The sequence below is a fragment of the Eleginops maclovinus genome, chromosome 7, assembly GCF_036324505.1.
Source record: "Eleginops maclovinus isolate JMC-PN-2008 ecotype Puerto Natales chromosome 7, JC_Emac_rtc_rv5, whole genome shotgun sequence".
NCBI classification, from domain to species: domain Eukaryota; kingdom Metazoa; phylum Chordata; class Actinopteri; order Perciformes; family Eleginopidae; genus Eleginops; species Eleginops maclovinus.
In genome coordinates, this window is record NC_086355.1 from 10,457,663 (window position 1) to 10,471,094 (window position 13,432).

At 39.8% G+C, this 13,432-nt stretch overlaps 1 protein-coding gene across 1 annotated transcript in view; it reads left to right on the forward strand.

Moving 5' to 3' along the window:
• Window positions 1–744: 744 nt before the first annotated feature.
• Window positions 745–13,432, forward strand: part of sox21b (SRY-box transcription factor 21b) — a 61,081-nt gene continuing 48,393 nt past the window's right edge. The window contains exons 1-19 of the mRNA XM_063887483.1: window positions 745–980; window positions 3,154–3,264; window positions 3,458–3,578; window positions 3,694–3,918; window positions 4,010–4,099; window positions 4,223–4,386; window positions 4,489–4,614; window positions 4,778–5,027; window positions 5,123–5,230; window positions 5,433–5,522; window positions 6,221–6,412; window positions 6,537–6,631; window positions 6,719–6,805; window positions 6,918–7,014; window positions 7,940–8,158; window positions 8,384–8,515; window positions 8,667–8,704; window positions 8,996–9,090; window positions 9,524–9,670. Of these exons, the coding sequence (XP_063743553.1) occupies window positions 907–980; window positions 3,154–3,264; window positions 3,458–3,578; window positions 3,694–3,918; window positions 4,010–4,099; window positions 4,223–4,386; window positions 4,489–4,614; window positions 4,778–5,027; window positions 5,123–5,230; window positions 5,433–5,522; window positions 6,221–6,412; window positions 6,537–6,631; window positions 6,719–6,805; window positions 6,918–7,014; window positions 7,940–8,158; window positions 8,384–8,515; window positions 8,667–8,704; window positions 8,996–9,090; window positions 9,524–9,670 (2,461 nt within the window). The 5' untranslated portion in view covers window positions 745–906. The remainder of the gene's footprint in view (window positions 981–3,153; window positions 3,265–3,457; window positions 3,579–3,693; window positions 3,919–4,009; window positions 4,100–4,222; window positions 4,387–4,488; window positions 4,615–4,777; window positions 5,028–5,122; window positions 5,231–5,432; window positions 5,523–6,220; window positions 6,413–6,536; window positions 6,632–6,718; window positions 6,806–6,917; window positions 7,015–7,939; window positions 8,159–8,383; window positions 8,516–8,666; window positions 8,705–8,995; window positions 9,091–9,523; window positions 9,671–13,432) is intronic.

Sequence of the window (13,432 nt, forward strand, 5' to 3'; positions counted from 1 at the left end):
TATGTTGTTTTTTAAGTATTTGGAAAATAAATATATATATTTTTAAAACACATTTTATTTTATTCTTGATTCTTTCTTTAAAGGTCCATAACCTAAGATCTTTTGATCCCTAACCCCCACTCCCCTTTCTCCTCCCTATTTGTAAAGCGACCTTGGGTACCATGAAAGGCGCTATATAAGTTTAAGTTATTATTATTATTATTATTATTATTATTATTATTATTATTATTATTATTATTATTATTATTATTATTATTATTATTAATAAAGATTCTCACACTTTTTTCTGGGAAATCCTTGAATCAAGATATTGAACATATTTAAATAATCTAGCTACTTGACTGGTGTACTGATCAGTTTTTATTTTAAAAAAATTACGTAATATCCATAATATAAGTTGTTGAAATAATGTCCAACGAAACTGGCTAACATTTAAATGCTAACACTTTTGAATGTTAAAATAAACTAAAATGTTTAAAAATGTAATCAAAACAATTGAATGAAATATCTAGTGTAACAACAATATATCATAATCATATACAACACTATCAGTATAAATCCTGCATGAGGACTACTACTCACTATAGATTTCGGATGACATTTAACTTTATTTGTAGTTCTTTTGTCTACATATCACTAAGTGAGAAAGGACAGAGTTCATGAAGAGCCAATCCTGAGGCGGTGGGCGGAGTTAAGCAGTGCCCTGCTCATCTGACTTCCAAGCCAGTGTGTGTGTGTGTGTCCTGTAGTAATCCTTTCCTGGATGTCTGGGGGTGTGATATTGACAGACATTGGAGTTCACAGCATCTGTTCTCTCAGGATTTACCTCCTCTGAGTTTCTGTCGATATCCCCCTGCCACACGGCCTGCAGAGAAAGTCCTCAGGTCGCTTTTACTGGTGGGGGGCATGGAACAAGTGCGGAAGGAGGAGAAGGATAATCCGTTGGCTTCAGCTAATCTTCTCTCCAAGATTTTCTTCTGGTAAGAGAAGCGGCCTTCAGTGACAGCCGTGTTTGACATTCATTGAATGGAGAGCTCTCCTGTGTGACTGTTTGTGGCAACTCAAAGGACTGTCCACTGGATGTGATAGCAGGTAGCTGGTGAGCATCCGTCCATGCGTAAACATAACCTCACTGTTCCCACACACAGGAAAGAGCTCAGGCACTTGGGTATCAGTTTATTCCTCCACTGTTCAATGACAACAGGCAGGTTTGTGCAGTGTACTTCTTAAGTATCATGAAACACAACAAGTGGAGTATTTGTTTCAAGAGTGAAGTAAAATAAGCTTTTCCTAGCATTGATTAAGAAAATGAAAATAAGAAACGGTTAATATCATATACTAACATTTTATGCAAAGCAAGGCAAGGCAAGTTTATTTATACAGCACCTTTCAACACAAGGCAATTCAAAGTGCTTTACAAACATGAAAGACATTAAGATCATTAAGAAATAGTGCAGCAGAAACACATTATAAAAGGCATTTAAAAACAGTCATTTAAGAGCAAAGATAATGAAATAAACACAACAGGTATAAATTACATGAATAAAAGTTACAGTGCAGAATAAAAGTCACAGTGCAATGTTAGATAAGAACTGTTCAATTAAAAGCAGCGGCAAAAAGAAATGTTTTCAGCCTGGATTTAAAAGTAGTAAGAGTAGCAGCGGCCCTGCAGGGTTCTGGGAGTTTGTTCCGTTGGAGCATAATAACTGAACGCTGCTTCTCCTAGTTTAGTTCTAAGTCTGGGGACAGAAAGTTGACCCGTCCCGGAAGATCTGAGAGTTCTGGATGGTTCATAATGTAGCAGGAGATCACAAATGTATTTAGGGCCTACACCATTCAATGCTTTATAAACCAGCAGCAGAACTTTGAAATCAATTCTCTGACAGACAGGAAGCCAGTGTAAAGACCTCAGAACTGGACTGATGTTATCCACTCTCTCTGTGTAAAGTCTTCAGAACTGGACTGATGTTATCCACTCTCTCTGTGTAAAGACTTCAGAACTGGACTGATGTGATCCACTCTCTTAGTGTTGGTGAGGACTCGAGCCACGGCGTTCTGAATCAGTTACAGCTTTCTAATGGATTTCTTAGTGAGACCTGTAAAGACACCGTTACAGTAGTGGAGTCTACTGAAGATAAAAGCATGGACAAGTTTTTCTAGATCCTGCTGTGACGTTAGTCCTTTAATCCTAGATATGTTCTTCAGGTGATAGTAGGCGGACTTAGTGATTGTTTTAATGTGACTGTTGAAATTCAAGTCAGAGTCCATGACTACACCTAGGTGTCTGGCGTTAACTGTTGTTTTGAACATTGCTGACTGAAGCTCAGCACCGATTTTTTCTCATTCCTCCTTCGCTCCAAAAACAATTACCTGGGTTTTGTCTTTGTTTAATTGGAGAAAGTTCTGACTCATCCAGACATTGATTTATTCAATGCACTTACTCAGTGTTTTAATTGGAGCATAGTCTCCTGGTGAAATGGTAATGTAAATGTGTGTATCATCTGCATAGCTTTGGTAGCTTGTTTTGTTGCTTTTCATTATCTGAGCCAGTGGAAGCATGTAGATGTTAAAGAGAAGAGGCCCCAAGATGGAACCTTCAGGAACCCCACATGTCATATTTGTCAACTCTGATGTGTAGCTGCCTATAGAAACAAACTGTTTCCTGTCCTTTAAGTAAGATTCAAACCAATTTAGAACTGTTGCCGAAAGTCCCAACCAGTTTTCTAGTCGGTCTAGTAATATGTTGTGGTCAACAGTGTGAAATGCAGCGCTGAGATCAAATAATACTAACACTGAGATTTTGGATGGACTACCTTCACCCCCCCTCGGTCCAACATCAAAATAAAGCACAAAATAAACGTATCTGTTCCACCAATCTTTTTATCTAAACTGTTTCAAATCAGCACAGTGTTTTCAAGAATTGATTCAGTATTGCAAAACATAATATTGTGATACCAAAATGTTGATATGTTCTTCCACCTTTCATACAAACAGACTACTTAGGAACAGACAGAACATAAGGTACATTTATCTGTTCTGGTAAAAAACATCATTTTTATTTTCTTGTTTTATAATAAGGCTAAATCTATGTTAACAATAATTTCGTTTTTTTTTTAAAACTACTGGGCCTACTTTCATTGCTTTTCTCTCTAGGTGGCTAAACCCCTTGTTCAGAATTGGGCACAAGAGGAAGTTGGAGGAAGATGACATGTATAATGTTCTCCCAGAGGATGAATCAGAAAGACTCGGGGAGGAGCTGCAAGGGTAAGACGTTGAGTAGTGTTTAGTTAATTAAGTTCAAATATTTATTCACTGTAATTATGACCATGGTTAGGTTTAGATTCTTGGAGTCAGACGCCACAGTGATCTGTTTCTGCATGTACTTTTCAGAATTTCTAGTCTGGTACCATGTGCACTGACTGGGATTAAACATTGTATTTCTCTTTACATTTCAAAGGTACTGGAACAGAGAGGTTCAACAGGCGGCCAAAGATCATCGCCCACCGAGACTTGAAAAAGTTCTTGTGCAGTGCTATTGGAGATCATACGCACTCATTGGAATTTACATCTTTATAGAGGTGCGGTGACAAACATCTACTGTACAGAGAACGATGCTGCATCAAGACTTAAGTTTCTCTTTTTATTGCAGCACTCCTTTAATGAGCATCTGCTTTACATCTCATTTTCTATCAGGAAGTTATCAAAGTGATTCAGCCGATGCTACTTGGGAATATAATTGAGTACTTTGAGAAAAATGACCGCACCGACACAGCTGCAGTCCATGATGCCTACAGATACGCTGCGGGCATCACCTTGTCCTCCATCAGTCTGTCCGTCCTTCATCATCTCTATTTCTACCACGTCCAGCGAGAAGGCATGAAGATTCGTGTGGCCATGTGCCACATGATCTATCGGAAGGTCAGTCATTATGAGACACTTATGTATAATGTCATCGTCTGTCATATTCCTGTGGTTCATTTACATAATTTAACACCTTTGTTTTGCAAAGGCTCTTTGTCTTAGCAGCAAAGCATTTGCCAAAACTACCACTGGACAAATTGTTAACCTCTTATCCAATGATGTCAACAAGTTTGATGAGGTAATTTCCTGAAAGCCTGCTTTGTTTATATTTTTGAATTCATATTTAATATTTGTCTAATCCATTCAGTAATACAGACCTCACACCAGTCACAATCCTTTACTCTTCATCTTTTTCTTACAGGTTACCTTATATTTGCACTTTCTATGGATTGGGCCTCTACAAGCTGCAACTGTGATATTATTGTTGATGTATGCGATTGGCCCATCATGCCTTGCGGGAATGGCTGTCTTCTTCATCCTGATGCCTGTACAGACTATGTTCGGACGGTTGTTCTCTAGTCTCAGGTTTGTAGTTATTTGTAATATTTATCAAATCAAGAAAACCATTTGTTATTACTGTGTGTGTTGTACTGGTGCCATTGCTGCAATGCGTGTCTGTTGTTTTAGGGCTGACACAGCAGTCTTAACAGATGACAGGATACGGACAATGAATGAAGTCATCGCAGGTATCCGTGTGATTAAGATGTATGGGTGGGAGAAGCCTTTTGCTGCATTGGTGGATGAGGTCAGAAGGTACAGCAAAAATTTACCTGCTTTCCCTTTTATCAAAAATAAATAGGAATCTAACGTCCTATCCTTTTAATAACAAAGCACATTGAAGGCAAAGGCTCATGTTAGCTGACAATAATTCAAATCATTTTTGTTAAACAGCTTTTTATGTCCTGTTATTGTACAGAATGGAAATATCCAAGATCATGAAAAGCTCCTATCTGCGTGGTCTGAACATGGCATCTTTCTTCGTGGCAAACAAGATCATCGTCTTCATCACGGTCTGCGTCTACGTTCTGACAGGAAACCAGTTGTCTGCTAGCAGAGTGTTCATGGCTGTTTCCCTCTACGGGGCGGTCAGACTCACCATCACACTCTTCTTTCCTTTTGCTATAGAGAAGGTTTCTGAGTCTCTCATCAGCATTAAAAGAATACAAGTAAATACACCACAAACAAAAACCTTATTATACCCAGTGTGAGTCGATTAATTTCTATGAAAACTGAAGCTCTGATTGTGCTTCCTTCTTCTAAGAATTTTCTCCTGCTCGATGAAGTTGCTCCTCAGCACCTGGGGCTTCCCATTTCAGACAAGAAGGACTGTTTGGTGAAGATTCTGGATTTAATTTGCCACTGGGATAAGGTGAGAATTATTGTGGGCAACACGTCTTCTTTCTATCTGTACATACGTAGCTCATGTACAGCCCTCGAGTGAGGATAGAGAGTGTTGCTATGCAGATTGTGAAGCCTCCAGCACAAACTTGTGATTTTGTAAGCTAAACTTGACATTAGCAGTCTGAATACTTATTACGTGACAATTTCTGTTTATTTGCGTCTTGTTACAGATGCTGGAGGCTCCAACGTTACAGAATGTGTCTTTCACAGTGGGGCCAGGGGAGCTCTTGGCAGTAATTGGACCTGTTGGGGCTGGAAAGGTCAGGTCAGTTTTGTCGTCTCAGGCCTATAGTCATGCTGCACATGTGACATGTTGAGTTACTCCACATGTTTTATTATATAAAGGTTTTAATTGTAGTAGTGGTACGTCATAGACTCAGTGCTGGGTTTGACATTTTTAGCAGCAGTCGAATGACATAAAAAATGTCACTAGGGCTATTAGATTAGACTGATAAAATGGAGACATTAAATGTTTTAATTTGTAACAAATACAAATGAAATACCGTGCTTTACCATAAATGAATCCTGTTGTAGGATTTTATTTTAAGTATCTCTAGTTAAAGTCCGGCTGTTAGATAGTCAGATGCTTTCAGGCAGCACTATACATTATTTTGGTTAACTGAAAGAAATGAAAAATACAAAATGATTCACTTTCAAGAATTAAATGAGTATAATTGACATCTCTTGTTTTTGTGTGGCAAATATGGTACTAGAGCCATCAGCAGTTGGCTTGGCTTAGTATATAGACCAGAAGCATTCAAAAAAACACGTAGCACCTCAGCACTGAAGTAACAATATGTGGTTTATTTATTTATGGTTTACTTATTTTCTCATTAAGAGTTCCTGTGGAATCAATATTTGTATTCAACTGGCAAGGAAGTAATAATAAGCAAATCTCTGAAAATGTCAACGTTATAAAAATGTGGTCTTTTGTTTCGCCTATGTTTGTGCATGTCAGTCCTCACTCCTCAGTGCGATTCTGGGAGAGCTGAGTCAGGAGAGTGGTGTGGTCAAGGTCAGAGGAAATCTGACATACACTTGTCAGCAGCCCTGGATTTTACCTGGTACGATTCGAAGCAACATCCTTTTTGGCAAGGAGCTCAACCCTCAGAAGTATGAAAGGGTCCTGAGAGCCTGCGCCCTCAAGAGAGTGAGAATCACATGCCCTGCTGCATCTTCATAGTGGGTAGTCTAGGTATTAGTAAAGTTTAGTTTTTAGTGGGTGTCTTGTGAAAGTGAATGACTGGTAAGGGTTGCATTTGCACCCTGTTCAGGACATGGACCTGTTGCCAGGTGGTGACTTGTCACTGGTCGGGGACAGGGGGGCGAACCTCAGTGGAGGACAGAAGGCAAGGGTCAGCTTAGCAAGGTGTGCTTTAACTAAGCAGCAATGCACATTTTGACTTGGTGTAAGCGAGAAATAAAGACAATAACCTTCATATGTGTGTACTTTTAGAGCAGTGTATCAGGATGCAGATATCTACCTGCTGGATGATCCGCTCAGTGCTGTAGATGCTGAGGTGGGACGGCACCTCTTTGAAGAGTAAGTCTTGTTATAACATCTCACCATTATTTTTTATGGATCACTCCAGTAAAAAGTTAGTTAATCAGGTGTTAAACTAAATTATCAGCACAAATGTCATTGTTTTCTTTAGGTGCATTTGTGGACTTTTGAGGAAGAAGCCTCGTATACTGGTTACTCATCAACTACAATATCTGAAGGCTGTGGACCAGATTGTTGTCTTAAAGCAGGTGTGTGTTTATGATTTATGATGTTCAAAAAGTGACCAGGTGGTGATAAATTATAAACATTTTGATACGTTGAATCAGCATTTAGTACGTCTCCATGCATTTCTAAAATGTGCTTTTCAATAAGTTTGGATTATGATAGCATGTGTGACAAGGTGTATACTTCTGTTAACAGTCAAAGTATTGTAACATCACCTAGGTGTCATTTCAATGCCTTTTTTTCACTTATTCTCTGAAACACCACAAGCTAAATGTTTCTTTTAAGTACAAACACTTACCCTCTAAGGTATCAAAGGTTGCTTTAAAACGTTTAAGTTACCCTAAGGCCCAAACTGAAGTTAGCGTGGATTGACAATTATATTTGAAAATACAGTGATTTCATTGATGACTTATGAATACGCCTTTCTTTGGTTGCTATCTTTGTCTGTCGGTGGTTTGGAGCAGACTGTAGTTAGCTTTCAAATCTTCACAGGTTTCACATATAGTCATCTCAATCAGTGTTGAAATAAAATAAATATTGATGATTAATTGGTACGCTTGTACCACAACTTTGTTCATCAAAGAAAAATAATATTCTGTGAAGTGTTCAAAGGGTAGACGCTTGATTTTCTATAATTGAATCATATAATATTCAGAAATAGTTTATTAATTTCACTTCCATATGTTTTCTACGCTATATGTAGTGTGACTCCTGTTGTTTCAGTACTTTCAACACGGTGACAGACATTTCACAGGTTTTTGTGAAAAGACTATCATTCTATTACTTAGAAATACATTTGATCGATACCTTGTGTGTCTCAGGGAGGATTTTCTTTTATGTACAATTTTTTTTTGTAAACAATGTTGAAGGGGAAAAGTCTTCCAAAAGTAGCAGAAATCTTCCTCATCATGTGTGTAAATGATTGTTTATCTCTTCCGTCCTTGTCAGGGTCAGATGATAGCACGGGGAACCTACAGTGACTTGCAGGGCTCTGGACTCGACTTCACCTCCTTGCTTAAAGATGAAGAGGGCCAGGAGGAAGACAGGAAGACTGCGACTCCCATCCCTGGGACTCTTTCCCGCTTACCCCATACACTCTCTGACAACTCAATATCCTCCCTATCTTCCTCTCGGTGCTCTTTGATTAAGGCACCAGACCCAAACAAGGTGGTAAGTGTGTTGAATCATTACTGAAAATTAGTCATCTTTTTGAAAAGGCATTTTCATCACACTTTGAGCATATGAGTAAAGCAATCTCAATGTGTCATATGCTTGTTGTGAGTTCTGGCAGCCACTAGAGGGCAGAAGGTGTTCACATTTCCCTGCTGCTCAATAGAGCCTGATCTAAAGTGTTGCTCAGTGTCTGGCACTGACACTAGTGTCTATCTGAAGGTAGTGCAACCAACAGAAGAGGAGAGCCGCTCAGAAGGAAACGTCGGCCTGCATATGTATGTGAAGTATTTCAGGGCAGGCTCTAACTTTCTGGTCCTCTTCATCCTCATTTTACTCAATGCCCTAGCACATGTGAGTTCATTTTTTCAATTCATTTTTTGTGTGTGTTCTATGAATTTGAGTTAAATACAACAAATAATGTAGTAATTTTAAGACAAAACTGAATTATGTAGGAAGTTGTCTTGATGAATGTTAATTTTATGTTGTTGTGTTTCTCATTTAGATAACATTTGTGCTGCAGGACTGGTGGCTTGCATGCTGGTGAGATATCATTTATATTACCTTGGGAAAACATATATGCTTGGAAAAATTGACAATATCAGGTATTGAAAGGCAAACTGACTATTTCCAGATACTGTAAATCGTGGATGGTTTGATAGAAGAAGACTGAACCAAACTGTTTTTCTTGGCATTATGTGTCACTTGTTGAACTGACCTTGTGCTTCAGGATAGGAGGAATGTTCTGTTTAGTGCCTTCCTGTTGCAGCGTTCTTGCTTCGTTGTGTTTATTTGTCCTTGTGGATTTTTGGTTCTTTTGTGGCTGTCTTGCAGGGCCTCTGAACAGAAGCACATCAATGTGACAGAGCCCCTCAATGGCAGCCTCCCTCGGCAGCTGGACCTTGACCTGTACCTAGGTGTTTACGCAGGTGAAGCTCACTGAGCGCACACTGCTTTTTGTGTACTGTTGAGGCTCTAAATATGCCAGCCATTCAATGAACAGATCCACAGTTCTTTGGCTGTGGCCCAAGGCCTTCAAGGCCCAGTGTATGTGTACATGGGCCTCAGCTGTACAGGGAGATAGCAGTGCCTTTCTTCTTCTCTGCTGTTGGATTGCTCTGATTGTCTCCCTGTGACTCCTAGCCTCTTCATTCTATCAGGCTTTGTATTCACAGGATAGCTCAGCATTCAAGACAAAAATGAACATCATTTGAAGGCAAAACTTAAGTGGAACACTCTGTGGCATTTGTTATGCCATTCAACATACTAAATAATGGAAACTTAAATACATAGCTGACCTTGGAACAGGTACAAGGGGCAATTTTTGGTGTGCTGATGGATTTTCTTCTGTGCTTTTGTCAGGTTTAACAGCCACTTCAGTAGTGTTCGGCTTCCTCCGCAGCTTGGTCTTCTTTAATGTCTTGGTGAGGGCGGCCCAAACCCTACACAACAGCATGTTTAACGCCATCCTCCGGACCTCGGTACACTTTTTTGATATCAATCCGATTGGTAAGTGGCTCACCTCCATAAATTGTAATTTTTCTGACTGATCAATGTCGTACAGGAGTGATAGGATGCTTTTGAGATGTTCACATCCTGTGGGTCCTGAGGTTGACGTTATTGTTCTAACATCTCACCACTAGAGAGCAGACTGTTACTTAATTTGATGTCTTTCCATCCACTTTACAGATATCCACTTACTTGGCCTTCAACTCCAAAACATGTTATTGCTATTAGATTTTTTAAAAGTAGGATAACTTGTTTTTCCAAATATAACAGTTTTCAGATAAAATGTAAATCATTATCTACAATTAAAATCCTTCATATTTTCCTCATATTATTGGAATGTTTGTCATTTTCGATATATAGATAAATTGTATATCAGAATATTAATCACTATATCTAATATGATCTATAATTAATATAAAGGCTGTACATTTAGTCCCACATGCTTAAAGATGGTTTTCTGTAAGTGGGATTTATAGGTTTTAATATCTAGCTGAATAAACTGGCATCTCAAAAGTCGCTACTGGAAAGTAAAGCCTGTGTAACTAGGAAGCAAATTCATTCAAAAAGCCTTGAGATATGACTTTACATATAGCCAAAATGTATTTACTAATGAGTAAATGGAGTGTTATCTTTTTTTATTGTGAGCTTGAACAAAAAGCAAACAATCATATCGAATAAAGGTTGTTTGCACGATATCTTGGTCAGTGTTGTGTTTGGAATATAGAGCTGTGTAAATACAGACGTATTTGTCTTGTGCGCAGTATCAGAAATCTTCGATTTATTTCATTAGCTTTGTAGGCTGTAGCTGCTGGCTCAATGGAGTAAGCAGATGGACAAGATTTTGAAAGTGTGCAAACACTCCAAATCCCCTGACTTTACTCAGGGAGGGCTGCTGGTTTTTCTCTAGGCGTGTTTTTCACTACCATTTTAAATAGATACTATTACAACTGAGAGCGTTTTCTCTTCTCGTAATTTTAGCTTTATGATGTTTTGGTATTAATTATTTTAATGAAGTAGTGTCACTACAATCTTTCATTCATATCCAAAGTCATCTGTCTAGTGGCCCACTTTGATAACTTACATTTTCTGGAGCATTGTTCACCTGTCAGAAGATAATTACTCAGCCTAATCTCTTCATAGTGACATGCATGTACAACACAATCAGCTCGGGTGGGAATTCTCAACAAGAAGGAAACTTGTTTCTGTATAATGAGTCATAATAAGCTGCTAACACAAGTCTAAATATGATTTGAGGGTGTTCAGAGCTTGCGGTTTCTTCTCGCATTAGAAGTGGGTGCAGCGACAAAGCTTTCCTTTACATAGCTGTGTTTGGAGCAAACATCACAGGTCTTAATCTTTGGCTTTTGTTTCTACTGCTGCCGTTGTGTTACGTATTGGACTACCTAGCAGCTTATCTGGGTGTGCCCTGCTTGGTAATCTACGCACGGGAGGAGAACAAACACTTTGAATAATGTAATAATCTGTTTAATAGTGCAGCAAAAGAGAGGCTTAACAGACACTGCTATCTGATTGCTGTTGTGCGGCTATCAGTAACCATTGTATGTCCAGTCCAGTCATTACAGCTTGGCCTCCAGGCTGGCAAACAACACTGTGTGTCTGACTGCATATATAGACAACTGTCCCATAGAGGGGGTTTCTTTTGTCCTTTGTCCAGTCACCAGTAGATTAAGCCTGACTGTGACATTTTTTTTGACAATATAAATTACTTTCACTGATTTACGTTTGAAGTTCTTCTCTTGCTCTGTATTTTTTACTCCTTTACTCGAGTGAAACCAAACAGAAAAGACCAGGACAAAGACAGCTGTTGTCAGCTCTGCCACTTTTCTCTCACTCTTCTTTCTTTCTTATCGTGGTGCTACTGTCTAAACCATTTATTCTTCTTTCATTCAATAACCACTTCTCCATCACAACTGTTTCCACAACTACTTGTCTCCTGCAGTAAGTGTGAGTCATTTGTTGCTGTGTGCCCATATGTTTTTAAGGATTTGACAACTGTTTATATGTGTAAGTGATAGGTACACTGCTGCTGAACAGGCCCTGTGTTTGATAGCTGTCCACAGTGTGAAAGGTTACCATTTCAAGCGTCACCGCACAAAGGTCTTATTTGTTATTCTGTGAATGTGGTTTATAACAATAGAGTACAGCAGTGGTGAATTATGATTGATGGAGAGGCATTGTCGCTCTTCTGTATCAGACACTGAATCCCTCTGCGCCATTTGAATCATGTGTCTGTGTTATCTATTGTGTGGAAATAGTTGATTTCCAAGTTTTCTGATTAAACCTTTATATTTTGTAACAATAATACATGATAGGAAGACATTCAGACGAGTTTGATAAAACTACAGACTGATTTTCGGTCTTCTATATGAATGTTTATAATCTAATATATTCATGTTGCTAAAATTTAGCAACATGTACAGCTGTTCATCCAAATGTGATCCAGTTAGAGCAGCAGAGACAGCGGTGGATGTGTTGAGCTGATGTTGATCCCTGTAATTTAGTGTCATTGAGTGGGCTAATCCCTTCAGAGACTTCCAGGGACAGGCCAGGTCTTCAGCTCATCGGCACAGTCAAGGAGTGGAGTTTCAGTCAACACACACACACACACACACACACACACACACACACACACACACACACACACACACACACACACACACACACACACACACACACACACACACACACACACACACACACACACATTTCTACCGTCCCCCTTAGCATCGGCATAGTGGGCCATCTCAGTGCCAGGTGTCACTCAGTTGCTGTTGATGCAGGGAACATTAGATCCTCTGTAGTCAGTGAAGTGAGATTGTAATTGTGTCTACAGAAGCAATGTTTTTAATGTCTGTATTTCAGGTGTTGGATGCAAAAGTGTTAAGAGCGAAGTCGAGGAAGTACTGCAGAGAGGATGATGATATCGAGGTGTGTAAATTGAATGTGGAGATGGAGCCATGTGTGTGTGCAGTACGGCTGATAGGGCTCCCCCTCGCTCGGCACTTCCACTATTTAATTGCATGAAAGGGAAGCAGAGGAGATTGCAGGAGCCTGGCGGTGTGAGCGAAGAGAATGGATTTAGAATGTATTAGTATTGGCAGCAAGGCGCCGGCGGTGGGAGGCTGCCCCCGGCCCTGAGGCCCTTCATGGAAGTGCAGGTGAGCTGTGCCACCTCCAGCCTTGGCAGCCCCCTCCCCTGTATTCCTTCATTATCACACTTGCCTGACTGAAAGGCCCTTCCAACTGCACTGGGCCCACACATGGAGCGGCTCTGAGTCGTCCCCTTATCTTGATGTTTACAGGGAACAGCGATTTGCCACACGCCCTGCTCCAGCCGGACCCCACTGTTCCACTTCTTTAAGTGTGATTGGGGGCCCTGCTTTCCTAATATCTCCACCTAAGGGGCCACCTTAGTTGGGAGTGCTTGATATTTCCTGAGCCTAAAAAAATGGTGCAAATCACCCCTGGAGTCTTCAACCATGAGAAATTGTTTGATACTAATGCTGCTGATATCCTGAAACGTCTATACCCCTTTCTACACAATAGGTGATATTGTTGACAACCACCCATAGTGATTGAAGCCATTGTCCCATGCCGATCTTACCTCATAGGCATTTCCATGCAGTGAATGTCTTTGTGTAACTGCATCACTGTAATGTATCCCCTCTATAGTTCGCGCAGGATGGAGAAGGCCTTTACTTCATCCCCTCTGAAACTCTCTGTTAACTGAGCCGCTTGTCA